At 42.4% G+C, this 27,825-nt stretch overlaps 1 protein-coding gene across 3 annotated transcripts in view; it reads left to right on the plus strand.

The window, feature by feature from the left end:
- Positions 1-27,825, plus strand: part of ACMSD (aminocarboxymuconate semialdehyde decarboxylase) — a 50,259-nt gene that overhangs the window by 9,421 nt on the left and 13,013 nt on the right. For 2 of the 3 annotated variants that reach the window (XR_014795740.1, XM_084892268.1), the window contains exons 3-8: positions 2,376-2,472; positions 8,977-9,026; positions 10,713-10,949; positions 14,256-14,349; positions 16,995-17,090; positions 18,458-18,630. Coding sequence is in view for 2 of the 3 variants with exons in the window: in XM_084892268.1 (XP_084748394.1) it covers positions 2,376-2,472; positions 8,977-9,026; positions 10,713-10,949; positions 14,256-14,349; positions 16,995-17,090; positions 18,458-18,630 (747 nt within the window). In the remaining variant the exon portion in view is untranslated. Of the gene's footprint in view, positions 1-1,772; positions 2,033-2,375; positions 2,473-8,976; positions 9,027-10,712; positions 10,950-14,255; positions 14,350-16,994; positions 17,091-18,457; positions 18,631-27,825 lie in introns of those variants that run through there. The other variant, XM_084892269.1, reaches the window with a different exon arrangement.

The following is a 27,825-nucleotide window of genomic DNA, read 5'->3' on the forward strand; positions in this document are numbered from 1 at the left end:
GTGAGGATAGAACTGAGTCCTGACGGCAAGAACCTGGGAGCATTTCAAAGGGTGGACATAGGGCCTCTTTCAAACCACGGGTCAGCAGCATCCACAGATCCCCACTGAGTGTTTTCCAGGCCCTTGAGACTACACACACACACACCATTTCCAAACCACCAAGCAATAAACACACACTATTCTATGTAATTCTGATCACTGGGTTCCTGATCTGAAAAATGATTTTCCCCTCACTAGGAAGCCAAGAAGAAACCTGAATGGATAAAGTTGTTTATTCAATAGCAATAATATTGAGCTAACTGAACAAAAGAGACAATAAATAGCAAGGGAGTCAGGAAAAGTAGAAAGCCCACAGCAAAGGCAGTCTCCATAAAGATAAAGAATCATAGACCAGTGATCATCGACTCCAGAGTTTGAAAATAAAGGTTGCAACCTAATAGTGAATCATAATAACAAGTCAGGGGGTTAGGTAGGACAGCTTTAAAAATTAAATAGATTACAAAAGGAAACAGCAAGATGTACTGTTCATAGTAACATTGTTTCATGGAACTTTTGTCCCAGTTTTTATCTGTTTAAATAGATTTATATGGGTCTACTGGGTCACAATGGGGAAAAAAATATTTCTACATGTGAGGTCACAGCCAAAATGGATTGAAAGGCATTATTCTAGTCCAATGGTGTCATTTCTGTTATTTTGAAGGTTAACTTTTCATTATGTAAAGTATCATTTCAATAAATTCTCCGCCACCAGGACCCCTGTCAACAGACACAGCATGTGGCCATTGTCATAGTCATTGGCAGCATAGTTCACTGTTCTGCCTTTTTGTATCACTTGCTCTTGATTAAAAACCAAGCATTGATTGGCCAACCTCAGGGCAAGGAGAACAAGCATTTGGGCTTTTGAACTTTACTAGAGGAAGGCTGGGCTCTGCCTCCACTAAGACTCTTCTAGGAGATTCCCCAACCCAGGAAAGGTGTTCAGATGCTGGCAGGGTCAGCAAAAGAAGAGGACTGAAGCAAGTCAACCCTGATGTAAGAGACTGGGTTCTGTCTGGACACAGACACCTGTCGTGGTTACACAAGCCACTTGCTCACTGACTTCTTCCCTCCAGTCCATGAGAAATGAAAACATGGATCTTAGGGCTTCCTCATGCCAGCCACATTTGAAGGGGCTGCCACACCTGCAGGGAAAAGTGGTTGGCTTTCTCCAAGCAGAAGTTGGGAAAGGTTTTGTCCATAGGATAGACGGATCAAGAAAGAAGCTATGGCAAGACCTGTGTGCAACTCGCCATCAAAACAAGGGGGAGAGCGGGAGGGCAGGGACTCCATCAAGCAGGGCTCAAGGCCATTGATCACCTCGGTCATCACGCAGGGCCCAAGGGCAATGTTGAGGCCTAAAGCACTGCCAGAGGTGATGTGCCCTCACAGCAGGGGGACTGTAGGTGACAGCCTAGTCCCTCGTTAGCCACATGTCATTAATAACTAATACTTAGAAAAGCCAACACTTAACATGCGTCAGATACTCATGTGCTTTATATGGATTCTCCCATTTTATGCTCACAAGATCTCTTTAAGGTAAGTTATATTATTTTTTATCCCTACCTTAAAGATGAACAAACTGAAGCTCAGAGGTGTTGTTTTAACTTGCTCAAGACCACACAGTACGTAGTAAAATGGGGATTTGAACCTGAGCAGTCTGAGTTCAGGGACCTGGGTCAGAACTTTTCCCTTTCCTTTAGGGATCACAAGCTGGAGGTTGAATTTAGAACCCACTGCCGTCCTTCTGTACAGCCATTTACCTTGGCCTCGGCCCTGAGGAATAAGAGACAGTGTACACAGGTGGCAAATGCCTGGTGGCGGTCAGCAGCTCGGCCCCAAGGTCGAGACCGATTCACTTCATCACCCACCTCCTCCTGCAGGTGTTGACATCAGTGGGCCCTGCTCCGCCGGACAAATCACTTCTTCTGACTATCCATCTGTGGCTTCTCTATAAGACCTCTCAGAAGGCTGGACTACACAGTCTATCTCCAAGGTCCTTTTCAATTCTAAAATGTTGTGTTTTTTCTGGAATTTTCCAGACTGAGCCTTCCTCTCAGGACTTGTAGCCAGTGGTTCAGGTAGACAAGGTGACCAGCCATCCTTAGTCATGAAGCCCCAAAAGGCTATGACCATGGCCTTGTTTCTCTCTGTGCCCAACTGCCTATGAGCACACACCTTTAACTGCCAGCCAATATGAAGGCAGAAGAGTGAAAAGCTGAGTTCTGCTGAATGAACAGGTTTCTATTATTAGGGGAGAACCGTGTTCCAAAGCATAGGAGGAAGGCTTCATCTAATTAAACGTAGGTGAAGTTACTGATGTTCCTCTTCTGCCCCAGGGAGAGGCGAAGATGCTGAAGGACGGGAAGGTGTTCAGGGTGGTCCAAGAGAACTGCTGGGATCCAGACGTCCGCATTAGAGAAATGGACCAAACAGGTACTTACTCTGAGAAATGTTACCGTGATCAATCACATCTGATAGAAAAGCCACGTCTCTCCCTGAAGTCTGTTGACCACTTTATAGGATTTATATGATGGTAACTTCCAACGCCTTTTCTCCACGGGCCAGATGGGGGAGGAGTGGGCCTTCTACTATAATTGCTTTAGTGTGGATTAAAATTAATTTTTAATTACGTAAGTATACCTGTTTAAAGTAGAATGCTATATCATTAAAAAAAAACATATATGTGGCATTTTACTATTTTAAAGCTTTTTGAGTTCAAATGTATAGTATGTATTTATTATTAGAGGTGATTAAAAGAATAGAAATTAGAATTCGCAGAGTAAGGATGCCAGTTTCCTGTTTAGTCAGATTCAGGACCCAATTTCTTCCTTCACTTTGTCTTGGTACACAGGACACAGAAAGTCCCCACTGACACATAATGGGTGGAAATGAGAGCAGTTAGAAAGCAAGTTAATGGTGTAATCTCAGAATTGTCTATAATGAAGTTAATTCTGAAACTTGAAAGAGGAGAATTGGGACATTCTTATTTCAAAGCTGAATCACTAACAACTTCTGAGAACTGCTTTGTATTACTTATCTTCTTGCCTAATAATAGACAAACATGTAAATTGACTATACCTCCACTATGCCCACAATCAATCAGGAGTGAGTATTCAAATTAACCTGACAAAAATGGTGAGTTAATTTGCATATGCAGGCATGGAGCTGCCTGGAGAGGCAGGACCACCGCTATGAGGAGGGGGGGTGGTGGAGGAAGCTATAGGAGTGGTGGTCCACCAGGAGCAAGGACTTGCAGGCTCCTGGGTGGCCGGGAGCGAAGCCAGGGGAAGGAAGGCCTATTCTTGCAAGAATATTGTGCAACGGGTCTCTAGTATATTTATATACAAGTCCCACAATTTAAAAGACCATTTAAAATATGGTATGATGGCCACTGTGCTTTCACTTATTACTGTTCCACCCAAGTACACATGCTCCAGAAGATGGGCTGAGCCTATGGGCACATGTGGGCCATGCCAGAGGAAACTGCCCTACAACACTGCCAGGCCTGAGCTTCGACATTGGTGTTGTAGATGTAAACCAGACAACAGACACTTCATACCCACAAATGAAAGAGCAGCTCAGAACTACCACCTTCTTAATCAAAGATAAACGAAAAGAAGTTAAAATGTATACACAGAGATGGCAGGAGACATTTTATTCCAAAGTCTACACAAAATGAGTTAACCTGTCAGCCCCAAATGAGGAGGTGCTCTATGGAATGTTAGAATTTGCTCCAGGATACTTTGGGTCAGGAATTGCTTTATAGTTTTTATAAATAATTAAAAGTATATTTAAATGGCATTCAACTTGAACTTTGCAGAAAGCCTGAAAACCACTGCAGACCATTCCACAGAATACAGCGTACATGCCCCTGGTCTAGAAGTATGTGGTGGGCGGAGCTAGAGAAAGAGCGTGCTGCTCAGATCTACAGCAAAGAGCAAGGCTTCCTCACCCCTTCCAGGAGAAAACTAGAGGAAATGAGACTCGGATGGCTGGTGTTGGCTTAGATAAAGGGTGTCCCCTTCCGGTTTTGCTGTGTGTTTCATCCATTGGCTGTCTTTGAGAGCACAGTCATGACTATTCCTTGCTGAGCATTTACTTTGTACCAGGCACTTTTCTCAGCACCTAACAGGTATCAACTCATTTCATTCCTATAACAACCCTAGGGGGTATCATTTATTATGATGCCCATTTTACAGATGAAGAAACTAAGGGACAGAGGTTAAACAACTTGCCCAAGATCACACAGTTTGTAGGAGTCAGAAAAAGGATTTGAACCCTGAGCAGTCTGCCCCCAAGGGCTTAGCAACTACATCCTACCACCTCTGTGGAGATAAAAAAATAAATGACAAAGGCCCAACACAGAATATTCCAGCAATCTATGCCATCTTCACAGGGAGCGAAATGTAACTGGCAACCCCTGGGTCACTTCATCACAAGATTCAACACAGAACAAAGGCCAAAATAATAACAATGAGATGATGCACATAGAAGCATAGGTCAGGTTCCTATTGAAGCTGGTTCTGGAACAGACCCAGGAGGTCAGAATTGGTGAGGGATCCAGGCCTGGTGACAGCTGGGTGGAAGCTCAATGCTTCTAAGTGGCAGGCATTGTTATATCTGTTGTTACCTAAGGGGGCAAGTAAGTTAATGGATTTGCTCAAGTAAGTTAATGGATTTGCTCAAGATCACACAGCTAATAACAAGCAGAGCCAAGATTGTGCATAGGGCTGTCTTTTCATTCCACCACAAAAATATTTTCCCAAATCTCCCTCAGGGTAAGGATCACCTGGTTAAAATATTTTTTTCAGGCCCCATCCACTAAATCAGAATTTCCAAAAAAAAAGGACCTAGGAATTTGTTTTTAAAATATTCTTCCTCAACCCCAAATGCAATCAACAAGTAAGTTGTATAAAGGTTGTGCTATGTCATACTGCCAACCCTCTCCTTTAAAATATATATATATATAAATTCTAACTGTATCAGACTTGTTTTCCCTCTTAGTTCTGAGAGGCCAAAGAATATGTATCAAAATCAACCAATACACAAATGATACAATTACTACATTAATATGAAATATTGTGACAAGTAATGGTCACTGGGAAATAGGGAAGGAGAAAGGCTAGACAGGAGCCTCATGGCACCTCTTTCAAAACATGTGACCTTAGATCTAATCTATAAAATAGAGGAATTAAATCAAGTAATGTAGTGAAAGTATTTGTGTAAAATGTAAAAGATTTTACAATTGAAAGGTACTCATTTGTTTGATACTAATCAATGAATGTAAATATCTTGTGACAATGATGAACAATACTCTCTTATCAAACCTGCAGTCTTTCGTTTATTGGGTATGTTCAGGCTTCACTCGGGATGTTAATGCTATGGCATGGAGAGACAGACTCAAGTGGTGTTTGTATTCAAATAGGGGAAAGCACAGAATCTATAATAATAAAAGAGTAATATGTTAATTCGACCAGATGTCCTTTCTTCTGGGCAAAGCCACAGCAGGTCGGGAGAGGCATAGGATGGCAACTGGGGCAGACAGGGGCCGAGGCAGAGGCCCACAGCTGCTACAGGGACAGGGGCCAAGTCCCTTGCACAAATTTTATGCATCGGGCCTCTAGTAAATGCATAAATATAGAAATGACAGAGTGTAGAGAGAATCCAAGATGGCTGCTCGGGTAGACACTTAGCCGCAGCCGCACGCAACAATTTCAATAAAATACAACTAAAATATAAAATGGACATTACCCAGAACTACAGGAAAGTCAACTGACTGGAAATTCTACAACGAGAAGCAAGGAGAAAACCAGAAGGAAGCACGGAGGAGCTGTAAAAGCCCAAGGTACGGAGACACGCGGCGCGCGCGGAGAGGACGGAGCCGGAGAGGAGGGAGGCCGAGTGCCTGGCTGGCGTTCCCTAGCGGGAAGGAGATAAACACTCGGACTGTGCTGGGCCCCCAACTGCTCTGAACCCCCGTTCTAGGCCAGACCCTGGGGACCCAGGCTCATCCAGAGGGAGCTGGGCTGTAAGGCGGTACTCGGGGAAGCAGCGAAAGGAGGTCCCGGAGGCGCACACAGCGCGCAGAGAAGGGCCGGCCGGATGTGCCGTAGGACTGCCCTGGCGGGAAGGAGACAGGCTCCAGACTGCTCTGAACGCCACCTCCAACTCCACTTCCAACTGAACTGAACCCCAGTTTCGGGCCCATTGCGGGAGAGCTTACACTGTTTGGTAGCAGGCGAAAATCGAGGGCACCTTTCTCTCAGAGGCGCTTGCAACAAGTACTGAAGGACCCTGAGTCTCAGGAGTCGCATAGGGCGGGGCTGACGGAAGCCAAGGCTGTAGGCTCCACCCTCAAACTCCGCCCCATCAGAAAAGCTGCCTGCGAAAATGCCTAAACCAAATAGATCACAAACGAAAGAAATGGAGGACAAAAAGCGACTGGATATAGAGTTCAAAACCACACTTATAGGGTTTTTCAAGAGACTCCTAGAAAAGGCCGATAAAATAAATGAGACCTATGAGGATATGAAAAGGGAGCAACAAGAAATGCTAAGGGATCAACAAGAAATAAAGAATACATTGTCTGAAATAAAAAATATTCTACAGAGTCCTAAAAACAGAATAGAAGATCGCAAGAATCAAGTCAAAGATTTGGAACATAAAGAGCCAGAAGACACTCCTCTGCAGAAGCTAGAAGGCAAGAGAATCCAGAAAATTGAAGATAATGTAAGAAACCTCTGGGACAACTTCAAACGATCCAACATCAGAATCATGGGGGTCCCAGAAGATGAGAGAGAGCAAGATATCGAAAACATACTGAAAGAAATAGTGACAGAAAACTTCCCCCACCTGGGGAAAGAATTGGACTTACAAGTCCAGGAAGCACACAGAACTCCAAATAAGAGGAATCCAAAGAGGACCACACCAAGACAAATCATAATTAAGATTCCAAGAGCAAAGGACAAAGAGAGAATATTAAAAGCAGCAAGAGCTAAGCAGGTGGTTACCTATAAAGGAGCACCTATACGATTGTCAGCTGATTTCTCAACAGAAACCATGCAGGCCAGACGGGAATGGCAAGAAATATTCAAGGTGATGAATAGCAAGAACCTACAGCCAAAAATAATCTACCCAGCAAAGCTATCACTCAGAATCGAAGGCCAGATAAAGAGCTTCACTAATAAAAAAAAGCTAAAGGAGTTCATCACCACCAAACCAGAATTATATGAATTGCTGAAGGGGGTTCTTTCAGAAGAGAAAGTAAATAAAGATAAAAATTATGAACAACAAATACGTAACTATCAACAAGTGAATCTAAAAACCAAGGAAATTAAAAAAACAAATCTGATGAACAATATTAACTGTTGAATATAATATTGTAGAATCAGAGGTATGGAAGGGGAGTGAACTGATGATTCTTGGGGAAAAGGGGAGAGGGGAATGTGGGAAGAGACTGAACATATAAACTGTGCACCTATGGATGAGGACAATGGGGAGTGGGGAAAGGGCAGAGGGTGGGGTGGGAAGGGGGGGGGGGAAAGGAACACTTGTAATAATATGAACAATAAAAATTTATTAAAAAAAAAAAAAAAAAAGAAATGACAGAGTGTAATAAGTATTAGAAAAGGAAAGGAATGAGACAATGGGATAGATCATGGCTGACATGTGAACTGAGACCTTCAGGTAAAAAAAAAAAAAAAAAAAAAAAAAAAAGCTTATCTTTTTTAATGAGCCAAAAGAAAAGTATTCAGCCGAAACCAGTTTGGCTCAGTGGATAGAGCGTCAATCTGAGGACTAGTTCGATTCCAGTTAAGGGCATGTACCTTGGTTGCGGGCACATCCCCAGTGGGAGGTGTGCAAGAGGCAGCTGATCCATGTTTCTCTCTCATCGATGTTTCTAGCTCTCTATCCCTCTTCCTTCCTCTCTGTAAAAAATCAATTAAAAAAAAAAATTTTTTTTTAAGGAAAAAAATGGAAAGCATTCAGGCAGGAGGAACAGCAATGCAAAGGTCCTGAGGCAGAAAGCAGTTACAGAGAACAGGCAAGAAACCGAGGAAGATTATGTAGCCCCAAGAGAGACCGTACGGAGCCTTGCAGACCATGCTCAAGTCTGGATTTTACCCTAGTGTGAGGGAAAGTTTTGAGCAAAGTTTTAGCACGTTACTCTCATTTCTGAGTGGAGAACAAACCGTGGGAGGACAAGAATGGTGGTGGGGACAAAGGTGGATGCTTTCGCCGTGCTCCGTGTGGTAGACGCTGGTAGCCTGGTTGGCAGGCAGGGGATGGGGATGCCTGGGTGGATGAAAGGAATTGAAGTAGAGCTAAAGAGGTCTTGCTGGTGGGTTGGATGTGAGCATGAGGAAAAGAGAGCCGCCCTCCATTTGGCAGCCTCTCTCCTGACACCCGAGCTCCCAGAGCTTGAAGATAGAGATTTCAGGCCTCTTGGAGGCTGGATTCTGGAGCCAAGTCCCGGGTTCCATTCTGAGCATTCCATACAGTGGGACCCAGAACAACATAGTAGTAATTAAAGAGGGGGAGAAGGTGGCTGGGAAATACACGGTCATTCATGAGCTAAGATAAAAAGCCCTAAAAAAATTGCTGGGGAAATTCTTACTTACATAGACCTTCACAAAAAAGGAGGGTAGAAATAACCTAAACAAAGAGTGCCAGTTAGTTCTTAATTGATTTTATTTTTGTCCAGCTTTTACCCCTCCTCTGGGAACCCAACACTGAGGGATGAGGGAGGTCTGGGACAGAGATCCTGAGAGAAGGTGGACAGGGAGGAGCAGCCAGGGAAGGAAGAGTGAGGACGAGGTGTGTGTGTGTGGGAGGGGGGGGGGGGGGTTGCGCGTTGCTGAGCTACTTGGGCATAGAAAACACAGCAGTGTCTGGGCTATTCTCATCGGCTTTGCCTTTCTTTGTGTCTGTGTCTAGGAGTGACTGTGCAAGCCCTTTCCACGGTTCCCGTCATGTTTAGCTACTGGGTGAGTGTGAAACTTCAAACCATCTCCTTGGTGGGCAAAGGGTATGTCTGGCAAGTAGGTAGATGACTCGGTCTTGACATTGCCCCACCTCCCCTCTGTGTCTCCCCCATAGAGATCGGGGGGGGGGGGGGGGTCCCTCGGCTTCTCACACTGCCGTGGGCCTCGGGGCCTGTATTCTTGGTCCTGTCCTTGCTCTAGACCCACATGGCCCAGTATAGTCGCCAACAGTAGCACATCACTGTGACTCGCATTGTGTTTTCACTGGACACACAGTTCTAGACTCAACCTAAATTTCCATCAGAACTTTCCTGTCTGATGGCTCATCCCCACAATGCCTTATTCAGTAACCAACAAGCCAGTGTATTCTGAGGTGACCATGATTTTGAGGTGGGAACAATAATAATGGCCTAATGTGTTGCCTCTCCCAGGGAAATGTACAATTCAAAATGGGATTTCTGGAGTTGGACGCTTTTCCCCAAGGGATTAAGTGTCGAGTGCTAAAGCTTCAGGCACGTTTGTGAGCACGTGGGAGGACACCTTTGTACACAGCTGGAGGCACACCAGCAATCCGAGCACACGAGCGAATATTCACTCATGTTGTGGTTTATGGAGCAATGGAAAAATCACCTGTTCAAACTACTTCCCCACCAGGACTCATAATTCCCGTGCTAGTGATTCAGTCTTGATCTGTTTCTGTGATTAGATTCATGATTTAAATATGTTTAAATTTATGACTTCAATATGTCTAAATTTATCAGACTGAGTATCATTCTGACTAGACACATGGGATTGCAGGAGAACACCAAATTCCTGGCAGTGGGGTGAGATGAGGTTGAAAGGAAAGATAAGGCCCTGGCCAGTTTGGATTGGTGGATAGAGTGTCGGCCTGCAGACTCAAGGATCCCAGGTTCGGTTCCGGTCAAGGGCATGTACCTTGGTTGCGGACACATCCCCAGTAGAGAGTGTGCAGGAGGTAGCTGGTCAATGTTTTGCTCTCATTGATGTTTTTGACCCTCTATTCCTCTCCCTTCCTCTCTGTAAAAAATAAATAAATAAATAAATAAATAAATAAATAAATAAATTATATATATATATATATATATATATATATATATATATATATATATGTATAAAAGAAAGAAAGGAAAGGAAAGAATGAAAAAGGAAGAGTTAGGAGAACAGAAAGCAAACTTCATCTGCATCAGCATTTTGCTAGGGTAACTGTGAGTGTCACTGCCTATGGAGGGACAGGAAGGGGGGAAGCAGGGACAGGAGAGGTGTACAACATCCTGACGTCACACAATGAGGCATGATAAGGAGAGGCCCTGGTGATGTCAGGCACCCAGCCCAGCCTCCTGGGAGGGGGTAGAGGGGGTGCCTAGGGGTGCAGCCTGCGGGCTGCTCTCTGCAGGGGTGGGATGCCAGGCCCAGTAACTGTGTCCGTCCTTCAGATTACAGCCTCACTATTTGTAACTAATCAGCAACACGAGCAGTTGTCTTTGCATTTGCAATGCCTGACTTCTGGGTCTTCTGCAGCAAGGGCCTGTCCCAGCCTGTGCCTCAGCTTTCTACGGGGAAAGCCACTGAGAATGACAGGCGGTTTGGCCTGGGGAGGTATTGTCCGGACTACAGCACTAAAGAAGGAGGTTCTGAGTGATGTGGTGTTCCCTCATCTGTCTCCACCAGGCCAAACCTCAAGACACGTTAGACCTGTGCCAGTTTTTAAACAACGACTTAGCTGCCACTGTAGGAAAGCACCCCAGGAGGTTCGTGGGCCTGGGGACGTTGCCCATGCAGGCCCCGGAGCTGGCCGTCAAGGAGATGGAGCGCTGTGTGAAGGAGCTGGGCTTCCCGGGGGTCCAGATCGGCTCCCACGTCAACGCGTGGGACCTGAATGCACAGGAACTGTTCCCTGTCTACGCAGTGAGTGCGCGGCGGCACCGGGCACCGTGCTGGGTGCTGGCTGGGCACTGGCTGGGTGCTGGAGCTGGGCACTGGCTGGGTGCTGGGCTGGGCACTGGCTGGGTGCTGGGACTGGGCATCGTGATGGGCGCTGGGACTGGGCACTGGCTGGATGCTGGGGCTGGGCACTGGCTGGGTGCTGAGACTGGGCACTGTGCCGGGTGCTGGCGGGAAGAAGATAAATGCGCCACTTCACTGGGAGGGAGAGAGAGATGCCGCTGACATGCTAGGACATAGGAGGAAACATGGAAAGAGCTCCCATAAGGAGCATTCCATTGGGAGAGGGTCGAATGGAAATGCTCCCTGAGTTAGCTGAGTGAAATCTCTTTTCTTTCTGTCACCCATGCTCTCCTTTTAACCTTTCATTCAGAAGCCAAAACGTTATCCTTATCACAGCCACTGTGCAAAGAATTGTGTTAATGACATACAAAACAATAGTTATTTTTGCTTTGGGGAAAAAAAATCATTATTTTTCAAAATTATATAACATAATTTTGAAGAAATTGGGGGAAATAAAGAAACGTGTAAAAGGAAAATATTCCATAGTCCAGTGTAATCCATAATTCCACCACCCAAAGATAAGTAACTACTGCTATAGTATATTTCATTGGTTTTTACATATATCTATATTCTATTATATGCGTGACTTCATGTCCTAATTGAGAATTTCCACCCTAAATGAAAAGTCTCTTAATGCATGATTTTTAAATAACTGCATAATATTCCAATATATGCATATGTTTTGATTTATTTAATCATTCCTCGTGTAAAACACTTTGTAAGCCATATATTTTGAAAATCTTCCTCTGCCTCCTGTTTCTGCAACTGAACCTGCTTTCTTTACACCAGGAGTCAAAATTCATGATTCTATATTCAGCTGCATTTCAGAATGGTTTCCTTCCCTCCTAGAATTAGGATAAGATTGTTTTCTATTATTTTCATTGTAAATATAAAATATTTCCTAATGAATTAATAGGTATTGGTGCACTCAACAGGCACTATACTCACTGATCATTTATTCTATTATCATCTGGTGAGCTCTGACTACATGAGGGAAAATTCCCATTTTTGTACTTATGGACCCTGCCCATCAGTCGGGAGATGCCTGTTAAATTGCCTCCTGGTGACCTGGAAGCTTTAATGTTCTTCTAAATATTGAGCTCCCTGAAGATTACTGGCTGCAGTGGCTGTTTTCTAGAAACTTTAATGAGCTTTGAAAGAGGATTTATTTATCTGTGTATCCAAGTTGTTTCAGCACAGTGTGAACAAACCTTCAGCTGCAAGTCGTTTTATTACTCTGGAATTGGGCTCAGAAAGCAGCCGCAGCCTGCTGGGTATAGTCTTTTCATGTGTGTGACTAGCTTGACCCACCCATCATTCTAACGAGGCTGTTTGGGGCTTGCAGTCCCTGAGGGGGTTCAGGAGAGCCGCCTGGCCCAGCTGATTTACCACCTCCTGGAGTTAACAGCACGCTTATTTGGTTGGCAAGTCTTGCCAGCCCTCTACTCTGTAACTTGCATCCATAACATGAGCTGAAACAAATAAGAGGGGTTTCCATGAGCCAAGTTGGCTGTGCCATGTCAAGGTCAGCCTGGAGCTCTGGGGCATCTACCTGTCCACCTTAGTTCCTAGACCTTCCTTCTCAGTGAGTGAACCCAACATTACACCTTCAGCACCATTTTCAGGCACTAACATGACTTTGTGAGGAGTACGAGGCAGACAAAATGGTAGGGGCAGACTACCTGCCTCCATCACTTACCAGCCACAGACCTGAGAGAGTTACTTAGCCTCTGTCTGCCTTAGCTCTGTTCTCTGTAAGATGGGAGTAATAAGAGTGCTCATTTTATAAAGAATAAAACTAGTTAATAATTGTAAAATTCTCATGATAGCTTTGGCACATGGTAAGTTCTCTGTTAACGTGAGTTACAATTTTGAGAGTATAAGTGACTTCTGTTTGTGTTCTCTACAATACTTCACATACAAAAGGTGACCAAAAATATTTGTTAAATTGAATTAAATAGAAATGAACCATCGTAGGCCACAGAATCAACTTTTGTACTAATGAGGAGTCAAATCCCACTGAGATATCATGGGCATGTGTCTTTGTCAAGCCCACAGAAGCTGGTATTCTTTCCAGCCTGCATCCATTATCAGGTGTATATCAAAAGGTTTCTATCTCTTCTGCTCCTCAGAACCTGTTGAATTAGAAGCCTTTCTCCAATCTACCCTTTGCCTGCCACATCCAGAATCCCATGTTGTCCCAGAATTGCTTCTTCATTTTTAAAAAATGTTTCTGTACAGAAGTCCCATTGTATCAAACTAGTGAGTCCACATATTAATATGTAAGGATCAGATGAGTCACTCCAGCCCCCAATATATTGGAAATGTGCTAAGAAAAATATGTTTTGAACCTTGCTAAGCACTAATACTCAATGCCTGGTGAGGGGACTTTTTAAAATGAAATATTTTGCTGAATAAAGGTCATTTCATTCAGATGGTATTTCCATTTCCCAGAAGACCCTGGAACAAGTTTGCTCATGACCTTCATCACAGCACATGTCTGACTGAGGCATTGAGATCTCTTATTTTTTAAAGTGATTTCATTCACACCAGGCTGTTTAGGGACTCCTGGGGCTGAGCTCCTGGGGCTGAGCTCCTGGGGCTTTGTGAAAGCCTGCAGACCCCAGAAATTCCCACTCTCTGTCAGGCTCTGAGAGAGCAGAGGCTTGGGTCAGGCCAGCCTGCCCCTGCCTAGTCCTGAACCCCTGACTCTCAGCCCATCAATCCCTCAATCTCCGTATCCTCAGTTTCCAAGTGGAGGGAAGGAGGGAACACTCCAGTCCTAACTCCAAAAATAGAACCTGAGCAGTCCTTCCGAAAGAGCAGACCAAGGAGGAACCAGCAGGGGAAATTTCCCTGGCATTTGAGGTACAAGATCATCCTTAAGCATTTTGTTCTCAGCCAAAACATCTGAATGATGGATGTTTCCTGTGACTTGCTTTGCCAAACAATACATTAAATTCATCAACCTCAATGGTAAATCCACTCACCACCCCCTTCCTCATTAAATCTAAGGATCCCTTTTATTTTCCAAGCAGGAGCACAGTTTATCAATGACTCTTTTATAAAAATTAGGAAACAACTTCAGAAATAGTTTGGTTTGTGTATTCAGATCAATATAGACCTAGGGAAAAGCAATTTCCCTAAAATAGTGCCCGTATCTGCTGGCTCACCCAAATAACCCTCTCTCTCATTCCTTCTTTGAAGGCAGCTGAGAAGCTGAACTGTTCTCTATTCGTGCACCCCTGGGACATGCAGATGGACGGACGGATGGCCAAATACTGGCTCCCTTGGCTCGTAGGTTTGTGTCAGCTTGGGGGTCTAGAAAAGAGATCTAACATTTGTATGTTTTCCCCAATTATCTGTGAGACACTATTATGTCAAAGAGAGAAAGTGCAATGTATTAACAAGATTGTGCATTATTGCGCTCTTACTCTGATTATTGTTAAATATATTATCTCTTTTCATTTTAATCATATTCACACAAAACGCTATGAGGCTGACATTGTAATACTCATTTCATGGATGGAGTAACTGAATCTCAGAGGGGTCAGGAAGCTTGTCCAAGTCACATAGTTAATAAGTCTGACTCCAAAACCAAGTCATAACATAGACTCCCAAAATAGCTCCAGAGATAAGTAACCTTGCCTAACAGATTTTTCTAGAAGCCGATAATAGCATCAACTCTTTCAAATGAGAGCCCTGGAATTAGGAGGGGAAGGTCACCTGACACCGCCAACGATCAGAGGCCCTCAATTATGGGTGACCCAGGCTTTCAATTTCTGTTACCTGCTCCTCTCTTCTGCTCTTTGCCTCCTGCATTCATTCATGGTTTTAGATGAGGACAGGGAAAGAGGAGAGGCCTCCCTTTAGCCAGTCCACTCTCTCATTAGCATCCTGATTAAAAAAAAAAAAAAAAAAAAAAAAAGACATGAAGACAGGTTAGAATCCTGGGGCCCCGTAGGAAGAATGCAGCTCATCCACAGAGCCAAGGAGTGGTCCCCGCAGAGCAGGACTGGGTTTCCTTTGGGAGGCCATTCCCCATTCCCTCTCAGCCTCGTTGATACAGGTGATTATGAAGTAACCACCATAAAGCATTAAATAGAACAGTGTGTTGAAAGTAAACCTGAATTTCAGTTCCAGCTCAGCTAGATTTCTGTGTAACCCGTGGCAAGTCCTTTCACCTCCTGACACCCCAGTTCCTCATCTGTAAAGTGATACAGCTGGTTTGGATTCTCCTTCTTCTCTGATATTTTATACCCCTGGCATTGCTTTTGGAGACCCGCGTATTTAGTAAGGCAGCTTCCTATCTACTCCCTCACCAAATTTTGAGCAGGAATTAATAGAAAGAGATCACCTAAGAAGCCCCAGTGCTTTCCAGCTTCAAAGAAAATCTTGTTCTCATTCACACAGCACTTTGACAAGTCCCACGGACTTATATACGTGGCAACTTCCCACATGAAAAACAGAGGAGAGAACAAAGGGCCACTTCATCATTCATTTATGCAACACATATACACGGATGTCCTGCAGCATGTCAGGCCCTGTGCTAGGCACCAAGGATACAGACGTGGACAAAACCTCTGCCTTCCTGAAGTCTATGTTCTGGTTGGAGGAAAGAGACCATAAGCAGGCACACAGATCACAAACAAACAGGCTAATTTCAGAATTCTATTCTGATGCAAAGGTGGTTATTGGTGACTGGAGGATTTCCGGCAGGGGTGGGCCATACTCCAATTTACACTGCAGATATCCTGCTTTGGCTCCTGTATGAGTTATGGCCCAAGTGATTAATGGGAAGCGGAATCCCAGGACCAGAAGAAAGTGATGTTGTTCATCTCCTGCCTTCATGAAGCTCTGCCATTTCAGGTGGACATTGGTCTATCATGCTTCCAGAATTCCCAAGAGGCTGTCCACAGAGCCATGGGGCAGAATGAGCACCCGCTAAAGCCCCATTAGACAGCTGGAGAAGCAGGCTTCCCCAGAAGGTGCCAGGCTCAGCTGTGGCGCCTGCAGAGATTCCTTAACCATAGTCTGGAAAGCAGTCATCTGAAAACAAAACGCAGACTGAGTCCAAGGAAGTAAAGACACCAGGCATGAAACAACCACTTCTAGGAGCTTGAAATCATTCACTTTAATCCAGTTCTTTTCTTTCTTATGTGGGGTATGGGGGGAGAACCATCAGTTTGTTGTTCCATTTATTTATGCATTCATTAGTTGATTCTTGTATGTGCCTTGACTGGGGATCAAACCCACAACCAAGATGATGCTCTGACCAACTGAGCTGCTACCGGGCCAGGACTTAGTCCAGTTATTTTCAACCTCAGTTCTAAGAAGCAGCAAAAATTTGGAAGGAATACTAATATGAGTCAACATTTATTGAGCACTTACTAAGTGGCAAGAATGAACAATGATCATCCCAACCATTTACAGATGAGGAAATTGAGGCACAGGGAGGCAATTGATATTTCTTGTGCATCTTTAATGGGAAGTTCTGGCCAAGAACTTTCCTGACATCATTTTCAAGCCTCCACAACAGCCTTGCAAGATGGGCTATACTGTCCCTGTCTCACAGGCTCCAGGGCTTTAAATACTTTGCCAAAGGCTGGAAAGCAAAAATGGGAGGAGTTAGGGTTCAGCTCAGACTCATTGTACTGTCTTGCCCCACTGCATCCAAACTGAAGCTGGGGGAATCAGGACAAAAAAACAGGTCCTCTGGCTCCTTAGCTAATCTAGCCATTAGGTGACTCTACCTGCACGTGGCAAATAGGAAGCATCAGATAGTTCTGCTCACCAAGGTAATAGTCTGTATATAAGCAAGCCATGCTAGGGCGCAGAGACCCCAAGTTTCTCAGCACTGACAATTACAAATCCCCACAGTGAGCATCACTGAACATCATGCGAGAGAGGGCAAGCCCTGTACCTTGTGACTGTTTCCTCTTTCAGGAATGCCGGCAGAGACCACCACAGCCATTTGCTCCATGATCATGGGTGGAGTGTTCGAGAAGTTTCCTAAACTGAAAGTGTGTTTTGCACATGGAGGTAAGCCCCCATCTGTTTTGGTCACCTCAGCTGCCATAACAAAACACCACCGACTAGGTGGTATAAACAACAGAAATTAATGTGTTCATGGTTCTAGAGTTCCAAACCAAGGTGCTGGCAGGCTTGGTTTCCAGTGAGACCCCTCTTCTTGGACTATAGAAGGCCACCTTCTCACTGTGTTCTCACATGGCCTTTACTCTGTGCATTCACAGAGAGGGAGGGAAGGAAGGGAGAGTGAGAGAGAAGGAGGGAGGGAGGGAGGGAAATCATTGTGCTGTCTCTTCCTCTTCTTATGAGGATACCAGCCCTACCAGATTAGGGTCCTACTTTATAACCTCATTTAGCATTAATTATCTCCTTAAAGGCCCTATCTCCTAATACTGTCACAATGGGGGGTTAGGGTTTCAACATATGAATTTTGGAGGGACAAAATTCAGTCCCTAATATCCTTCCAGTAATCATTCTAGTCCTAAAGTATATGATGGTTCAAGGGACCAAATTCCATTTTTGCAGACAAGTTTAGTTTGATTGGCACAGCTTTTGCTTTATTTTTGTTTTGATTTGTTTTATTTAAATCTCTGTCAGACTACAAGCTGTCCAGTTTGCAATAATGCCTACCATTCACTATTGTTTAAAATAGGCCTATTTTATTCATTTACATTTCCTGCTTGGACTGTATAAGTAATTGAGTTTGTGACTCTTGGACACACAGACACACACAATCAAACTCTTCGTGCTGCTCTCTAATGTTTTTTCCTTCTCACCAGCATATAGAGACATCTTCCAGGTCAATAAGTATAGAACTTCATCATTTTTTATCATTGCAAGCATGGCAATACATTTTTAGATGTTATAATTATTTAGATATTCCCTAACTTATAAGTTGCCTCAATATTTTGCTCATATGACTACACCATTTGAAAACTTTGACCACTTATCTTTACACACCTGTCTTCTCTCTTTAGGATAAATTCCTCAAATCTGAATTTCTAGATGAGTTCCTATGGGTTCTTCTGGGTCATCTCTCAGCATTTGGAACCCAGTAGGTCCTTTGTTAACCAGCTGGGTTATCGTAACTTTTCTTTACATACAGCATGAGGATTAAAAGGAATCCTTTTCAGCTCTGGCCGGTTGGTTGGAGCATTGTCCCATACACCAAAAGATGATGGGTTTGATTCCAAGTCAGGATTCATGACCAAGTTGCAAGTTCAATCCCCATGTGGGAGGCAACCAGTTGATGTTTCACTCTCACATCTATGTTTCTCTATCTTTCTTCTCCCTTCCTCTCTCTCTAAAACCAATAAAAATAAATAAAAAAGGAATCCCTTTCAACCGAAGCAAGCCCTCAGTTATGGTTTTACTTGCAGGTGGAGCCTTCCCCTTTACAGTAGGAAGAATCTCCCATGGATTCAGTGTGCGCCCAGACCTGTGTGCCCAGGACAATCCAATCAACCCAAGGAAGTACCTGGGTTCCTTCTACACAGACTCCTTGGTTCATGATCCCCTGGCCCTCAAGCTATTAACAGATGTCATAGGAAAGGTAAGCTGGGTCCACCATCTGGATGGCTTATAGAGAGCAAAGTGCAGGATCAGCAACCAATTAGTTGGTATTTCTCCAAAAAAGGGGGGGATGGAAGAAAAGGCAACTGAAGAAAGAACAGGGACAGTGAAATTTGGGATTAGGCTTGCTTGCACAGGGGGTGCTATGTAAATCACCCTTCACCAGAGAGTATGTATCTACAGGGAACCACTGCATATGCCAGGGAAATCCCAGACAATCCACATGACCAGGAATTCCCCAGATCAGCTCCTCTTTTTTTAGGGTCACCTTTGTACCCATTCAAAATGACACATCACGATGTAGTACGCAGAAGACAACCAACAGTTCTGAAGTCAAATTGAGCTGGGTTAAGATCCTGGCTCTCCCTCTTACTGATAGGGTAAATTGTGAACCTAACTGTCCTCATTCACTAAGTAAAGAAAACTGGAACGTTAAAGAGGGGGAAATGGACTACCTGAAATTTCTTCCTGAAACAGCATGGCCTACGTTTTGAAAAGAATTTTCTCATTTGGAAAAAGACCAGCACAGTAGTACTTTAAATCTCACAAGAAAAAAATATATATTTCCTCCCTTATAATCTGCTAGCTGCTCTCTCTGTTGACAGCATCTCCACCCTTAAGTATTCTTTGAAAATTCCAACTTGGCAAATTATCACAATTTTAGAGCAAACATCAGTCTGATTAGTGAAAAGTCTGAAATAGTTTTTCAATTCTGCTGTATTACCAACAGATATCTGAAGGAGGTTTCCAGATTTTCCCAAGGAAAACAAATATTAGGGGTTTTCTAAAAGAACGTGGACATACTTGAAGATTTGCAACATGGTACTTGGCTTTAAAGGAGACACAAAGGCAAGCATTTAAATCTTGTTTAGCAGAAAAAGAGGCCCATCTGAAAGGTGCAGGTAGTGTTCTGTCTCCAGCATGGAGATGTCTTCTCGCTGTGGAGTTGACTGCCGCTCTGCTGGAGAAATTGGCTAGAACATAAACATTACACATTCTGGTTTGGTAATAAATTCTGAGATGTATGTCTGAGCCTTCGAGCTTTTGTGTTGTCCCTGAAGAAATGGGTGCTTAGCAGCTGGTTGTGACTGTGAATTATTTTTGGTTTGGACAGAGGGGTTAGGGACAGGTGTTCACACAGGAAACTGCGAAGAGGAGGAGCTGAGAAACTGTGGGCTCTAACCTTTGGGCAACGGAGGAGGGGAATGGAATATAGTGTGGAATTTGGGAAAGGGTCATTTCTACTTCCTCCCATCAAGCCTAGTACCCCCTGGTTTTCTTGGAAATGGCAAAATCAGGGGGAAACACCCTTGGAAAATACAGCACTGACCTTATGAGGGCACTCATCCACAGTGAGGCATTCTCTCGGCATGAGGGATAGTTCAAACAGCATTCAGGGCAATACGTGTTGGCCAGGGGTCAGAGCAGAAATGGAAGAACATGCAAAAGCCTTTGGATAGATGAGATAGTGAGCACATGGGAGTCCCTCTTAGGGACCCACAGAAAAACTCAGAGGGCACTTTGCAAAGTTAGAGAGCTTACATTCAAATTGTGAAGATTGGAGCCATTATAATTTGGGCATCCAAAACAAATATAACCTCGTTTTATGTAGCCTCACAGTCTGATGAACCAGGACATGTAAACAGTATCTATGATGATAAAAAGTTAATATGCTAATTAGACCAGATGTCCTTCCAGACATCCTTCTGGATGACCTTCTGAATGAAGCCAGGGCTGCAAGGGAAGCCCGGGTCCCAGGTGCCGGGAGCCGGGGAAAGGAAGGCCTACTCTTGCATGAATTTCGTGCATCAGGCCGGTAGTATATTAATAATTTAGGATTCTCTTTAAAGACTAATACTTCCTCAATCTAGTTATATTCACATCAGCAAATCTCTCAAAAACAATCCTCAAACCAAAATGGCTGAGGAAAGTCCTAGCATGGCGGCTGGGCTAGAAAGCCACTGTCCAGATTAGATTGAGAGGACTAATGCTGTGGAGGGAGGCCTCCAGGCCAGGGGAAAAGGAACTGATGGGATATTTGATGTGTTTGAGAAGTTGAAACAATGATTGCCAGGCATGCAACAGATATGTTGATGCATTAGGGACAAACAAATAGTACGTGCACAGAAAATTAAGCAAATGAAAGAAAAGGAAATAACTCCAAGAAAACAAACATCCATATCACAGCAGATAACCATTGTACATTGCTTAATCAGCAGTGAATAATACTTACAGTCATAATAGTGTAAGTACTAAGTACTGGTTTAACTAAAAATTCTAATTCTATCGGGAAAATGGAGAAAAAAGTTGAGTAAAAAAGAAAATATCAAAAAAAAAAAAAAAAAGAAAGAAAGAAAATCTCAATGATTATAACAGGAAGTCAGTAAATTCTCTAGAGCAAGCATTTCAAACTCACAGCCCATGGGCCGCATGTGGCCCACAAATATTTTTACAGCCCAGCCAATATAATGGTATGTAAGAAAGAAATGTTTTAATAAAAATTTGTAACTTAATTTTTACAATATCCTGTTATACATAATTATTAATAGCAAACTACAACATTTGCTAATGACTGGTTACTATAATTGTGTTGCATTCATTTCCCTACGCACCTTACATGCAGGCACACCATTTCTCTCCACTAATACTAGCAGTGACTATTTTAGCAACCAATTGCCACAACATTAGTATTGGACACCAGGGGGCAGCTCCTGCATCTGCCCCCTGATCAGTATGCATCGTAGCGACAAGTTGTAACACCACTAGGTTGATTTGCATATTACCCTTTTATTAAGATATGCATAGCCCATGGACACTGGCAATAGGGTTGTGAATACCTGGGGGGGTTGGGGGGAGGAATGGGAGACATCTGTAATACTATCAACAATAAAAAATAAAAATAAAATGTTGAACATAAGCTGAAAACCAGTCGGGCTCAAAAGTCAAAGCTTCTTCGCCCCTTTTCCATACCTTCTTTACCAATCCAGACCACTCTGTTCAGGAACTCTAAAGGTTAGGATGATCTGAAAGCAATGAAAAGCTCTTTTATCACCAAAGAAAGACTTTATGAGGTTTTAGGCAGTGGAGCATGTCATATGTGTTTGGAATATTTCCAGCTGATTTAAATCTAAATGTATTTTAGTATGTCTATCCTTAACAATCCCTCCAACCTGTATTCTGGTGAAAGGATGTTTTCACTGCACTGTTGTCCTCAGTGAAGTGGAACCCATTTTGTATCTAAGCTTCCTGAGAACAAGAGTGTAACTTACTACCTTTTCAAGAAGTTGTGATAAGTGAGAAGGTCAAGTCCTGGCTCTACTTCCTGTTAGCTGGGTGATCTTCAATAGCAAGTTGTCTTCTCAGCCTGTTTCCTCAGTTGAAAAATGGAGATAATAACCAGGTAGAGTTGATGTGAGGAGTTAAATAATAGTATGCCAAAGAACAATACAAATGTCAGTGATTTATATTACCCAGTGCTTTACAGATAGTAGGTGTTAAGTTAATGTTTGTTTAATTGAGTTGTGTAATGATCTTGTGGATATAAGGCTACTCTTACTTTGCATTGATTGAGTTAAATATGGCCCTTTCTCTAGGAAATGATGTCTCAGGGAACCAACTGAATCCTTGGTATACTAAAATGTTTGTAGTGAGCTAGGTTATAACAGAGTTATGTTGTATTTACTGCAATGCTACTAATGAATATGCTGAGAGGATAGTTCATTGTTCCTTTTCCAGAAGACAAATGAACGCTCCTCCTCTATTTGAATTTTAGTAAGCCACATCATTCAGTGTGCACAGAATTCCCTGAAAATGTGAAAGAGCTAATGCAGCCCAGCAGGTGAACACTTTATTTCTCTTCCCTGGCAGGAATATTAATCACTAGTATCATCAGCTCAGTAAGTCATTGGCCTCAGAGGCTATGTGTGCTGCCGGCCTTGGGAAGGGAAATATATGCATGCAGTCTTGTCGGTACTGAGAAATCAATCAAGATCATTCCCTGCTTTACTGCCTGATAAAGAAAACCAGTGTCCGTCTAAAAGGTATAGGGCCAGGATCCCAGAAGAGGCCACCGTGGTTCCCAGAATGCCCACCATTAGAATTATTCCTTTGGAGTTAATGGTTTTCAAAATGTAGATGTTGTCAAAGAATTCCACCAGCACAGATATCCTTAAGAATTGGTTCATGATCAATCCAAGGGAATAGACTCCTAAATCACAGACAAGAAGACAAAAGAAAGTTCCAGCTTTTGGGAGGTCAAGATCAGGTGTGTTACTTGGGATTCTGCATGTAATCCACTTAAAATCTAATTAATTTGCAGTTACAAGATAATAAGTAGTAGAAAAAGGCAATATAAAAAGTACTTTTAACTCAAGAAGTATTCTTTAGCATCAATCGAGTAGAGACTGATACTAAGCTATGGAGCATGCAACCTTCACCCTGCAGGACATACGACATGAGAGGAATCTCTCCTCCCACCTTTCCCCTGCTGCTATCTCTTCTCTCTCAGAACAAGAAAAGCAATTATCAAGAACTTCACTTTCAGTTCTTTTATGCCTACTTACCTCTCCTTTATGAAATTACTAGCAAATTAAAATATTGTCAAAAGTTTACCAGGAAGTATCAACAAAAGGTGTACAGACAGACAAGGGTATGGAAAATTCACAAACCAGATTGTTACAAGAGGATAATTAACTTCCTATGGAGAGGAGTCGTAAACAATAGCTATAAATAATAATTAAATGCTGCCAAATCCTAAGTTTGGTTTTCTGCCACAGGCATCCAAAATCTAGTTAGGAAGGGGAGCAGAGACACGTCTTAACCAGGAAGGATAAATTGCTGAGGAGAGGTTTTCATTTCTGCTTTAAAGCCATTTGCTTTATCCACATTAAAACAGAACAGACACACACCCCTTCTTGAAATGTATTTCTGTCCTAGGCCATAATACTGGGAGTGGAAGAATTCTGGACAAGAAAAATTAATTTCTAGATTTTAATTTCATGCCAATGTAGTTGACAAATGTAATATAAGCATGGGACTTTTAAAAATTATGTTGTGTTTTGGCATTGTAAACAGCTTTAGCAAAAGGAATAGCAATACGAACAGATGAAACCCTAGTGAACACCAGCACAGTAAAAACAAGATCAGCTGTTGGCACAGATGTCAGTACACATAACTTTGGGTCTTTGGGGCTTCTATCAGCAGGTGTAGTTACCTAGTTTTATACAGTAGTGAATATAGGAATCTCAAAATAATTGTTAAGTCTATTGTGGCCTTTCTTTAAATTTTATTAGGTACTTTACCATATTATTTCATGTAAATATTTTCATAAAACATAGGGGGGAAATGTTTGGAGAAATCAAAGTGTCACATCTTCACAACAGTTTGAACTTAGAGTTTAAAATACATTTAATATTTAAGGCTTAGTAATAATGAGACTTCCCTTTTTCCTACAAGCAAGTATTCATTCCTTCAATGCACACATTTGTTAAAACAACTCTCAGGTTGATTATAGGTGCATGTCGGTTTTATTTCAAAGTTGTTTCAAAAGAAGAGGCTTTCTGAACACTACAGCTCAAGAAGACAAAAGAAAGTTCCAGCTTTGGGGAGGTCAAGATCAGGTGTGTTACTTGGGATTCTGCATGTAATCCACTTAAAACCTAATCAATTTGCAGTTACAAGATAATAAGTAGTAGAAAAAGGCAATATAAAAAGTACTTTTAACTCAAGAAGTATTCTTTAGTATCAATCGAGTAGAGACTGATACTAAGCTATGGAGCATGCAACCTTCACCCTGCAGGACACACGACATGTGAGGAATCTCTCCTCCCACCTTTCCCCTGAATTTTCCATACCCTTGTCTGTCTGTACACCTTTTGTTGATACTTCCTGGTAAACTTTTGACCATATTTTAATTTGCTAGTAATTTCATAAAGGAGAGGTAAGTAGGCATAAAAGAACTGAAAGTGAAGTTCTTAATTATTGCTTTTCTTGTTCTGAGAGAGAAGAGACAGAATCAGGGGAAAGGTGGGAGGAGAGATTCCTCACATGTCGTATGTCCTGCAGGGTGAAGGTTGCATGCTCCATAGCTTAGTATCTCTACTCGATTCTATCTTGGCAGAGACATTTTATAGGGGGAAACGGGTTCAATAGTTCTGTTAGACTGGGGGGGAAAGAGGAGGAGTACGGGGAGAAGAAAAATTATATCTATAAGGCTAACTATTTTCCAGGAAGAGTAGCTAATCACATCAGACCACAAAGTGCTGATTCAGCTCAGGTTTGGGACAATTTTCTTTCTCACATTTATGTGTGTCTGGGGTGTGGGGGGGAGAAGATGGAGAATGCCATGTAAGGAATTAGGGCTTTACTTTCTGGTTAGTGGGAAATTATTGAAGAATTTAAGTAGGGATGGGGCATGATTGGATTGCATTTTTAAAATACTGTAGCATTCTCTCCAGTGTTAGATATTGATTGAAATGGGTGAGGCTGAAATCAGAGACACCAGTTAGAAAGTTATAGTAGTGGCCCAGTTTAATTCAGTAAACATGGACTCTATACCAGGCCTTTGGCTCGGAGATGGAGACATTGTATATGTCCCATTTCTTAGCTCAGTGGAGGAGATAGAGACACAAGCCTGGCTCCACTACATTATTAGCTGTGCAACTCTAAGCAAGTTAGTTATCATCTCTGTGTCTTTATCTGTTGAATAAGAATAATAATAATAAAACCTATCTTATAGAAAGGTTGTGAGGATTAAATTAGTTAATGAATATAAATGGCTTAGAACATCCTATACATAGTAAACAATCAATAAATGCTAGATATTATTATTATCTATAATAGTAATAATATCTAGCATTTATTGATCAAGCCCGGACCAGAGGGAAGCCAGCCTGGGTCCCGGATGCCTGCAGGCAGCTGCAGAAGAAAAGCCCGGGTCCCGGTGCCAGAGGGAAGCCAGTGCTGGCAGCCGAGGGAAGGAAGGCCCACTCTTGCACGAGTTTTCGTGCCTTGGGCCTCTAGTTACTGTTATAAGAGAGTAATTCATAGTAAGAAGTGCTATGAATAAAAGTGTGTACAGGGTTCTTCAGGAATAGAGAGGTCACACTTGGCTGAACTAAGAGATCGTAAAAGCCTGAGTTAAGGGAGAAACTAGGGAAGGGAAGTACAAATGATAGATGCAAGAAATAAATAGAGGAAAAATTCAAAGCTTAGTAACCCATGATATCAGACATATCTATATTTATGGATTTAAAAAAAACAAAACTCGCCGAGACCAGTTTGGCTCAATGGATAGAGCGTCGGCTTGGGGACTGAAAGGTCCCGGGTTCGACTCCGGTCAAGGGCATATGTACCTTGGTTGTGGGCATATCCCCAGTAGGGGGTATGCAAGAGGCAGCTGATTGATGACTCTCTCTCATCGACGTTTCTAGCTCTCTATCTCTCTCCCTTCCTCTCTGTAAAAAAAAAAATCAATAAAATATATAAAAAAAATAAATAAATAAATTCAACCTGTCTCTTCAGCTATGTTAAAAAAATAAATAAATAAATAAATAAATAAATAAATAAATAAATGGAAAAAAACTCCATATTGTTATGATATCAGTTCTCTCCAAATTATAGGTTCAACGTAATCCAAGCTGAGGCTAAAATTTATAGGCATATGCAAAGAATCAGAGAGGCAAAATAATTTTGAAAAAGAAAAATAAAGTTGGAGAGTTTCAAGAGCTGCTATAAAACTAAGGTGGACAACACAACATGGCAGGATGCTAGGAAAGCCCCGGGCCCATTGTTCTCAGCATCCCATTCTGTACATGAGGCTCTGAGCAGGCACCAGGCTGGCCCATTCCTTTCAGTGCAATCACATCTGTGTTCTCAAAAGTCACTGATTGCTGAGGTTCTCCTCATAGGACAGCAAGGAGGCTGATGGAGTAGACTAGAAAGTGCAGAAATAGACTCACTCTTGTCTGGTGAGTTAATTTATGACAAAGGTACAGAAGCATTTAAATAAGGATTGGAAAGCCTTTTCATAAATGGTGCTGAAACAAGTAGATATCCATCTGAGGTTAAAAAAATGATCCTTGACTCTACTTCACACCGCACACAAAACTTAACTTGAGGGTGTCTTTAATGCATGCAGGTTTGGTTTGCAAGGACCAGTGACTAGTGCCCCAAATTCCTGTTTGTTAGCACACACTGTCAAGGCTACTGAGAGCCCACGTTCCTACGCCTTTTCCCTTTCCACAAGAAGAGAATAAAAGAGGTCAGGTGATGGCAGCAGTCTTCTTAACAGCCAGGCCTCAGCAATCTGTGACTTTTGAGAACACTAATGTGCATTGCACTGAAAAGGAATGGGCAAGCCTGGTGCCTGCTCACATCCTCATGTACAGAATGGGATGCTAGAGAACTATGGGGCCGGGGCTTTCCTAACATCATCCACTTCCAAACCAGCTCTGATCTCTCAGCCTGAGCAAGGGAAAGAGCCAGGCTTCATCCCTCCACAGGAAACCCCAAACAGGATCAGGTCCTGCAGGATACATCTCAAAAACAGGATTTACCTACTTAGCTAAGATCTCATCACATGTAATAAAATTAAAAATTCTTTAAAATCATCAGTTATGGGAAGGCAGGACAAGATTTAACCAGTTTTCAAAGTAAGAAGTTGACTTAAAACCGTTGTAAATTATGTCAAATAGACATTTTCTTTTTCTGTAGACTAATAGATTTAATGTTTTCAATTCATTAGAAGTATTCATTTTAATGTACCAAAATAGTTAACTTGGGGGTCATACACATAAACATAAAAGCTGACACTATAAAATTTCAAGAAGAAAATGTAAGAATATCTTCTCAACTTGAAATCCAGCAAACATATTTTAGACAGGACACAGAAAGAAATAAACATTTTTTTAAATATCAAATTATAATTCATCAAGTTAAATACTTCAGTTCATCATAAGAAAAATTAACTAAGTGAATAGGTAAGCCACATAATGATACAAAACATATTTTTTATGATAAAGGACTTATATCCAAAATAAAGTACTGTAACTAAATAATAAATAGGCAACCCAATTTAAAAATGAACAAAAGATTTAAATAGCCACTTTCTAAAAGACATACAGCTAGCAATAAACATGTTTACAGAAGCAGAGGGATATGAGTGAATGTAGCCAAA

Source organism: Pipistrellus hanaki (genome assembly GCF_964339955.1).
Source record: "Pipistrellus hanaki genome assembly, chromosome: 8".
NCBI lineage: Eukaryota > Metazoa > Chordata > Mammalia > Chiroptera > Vespertilionidae > Pipistrellus > Pipistrellus hanaki.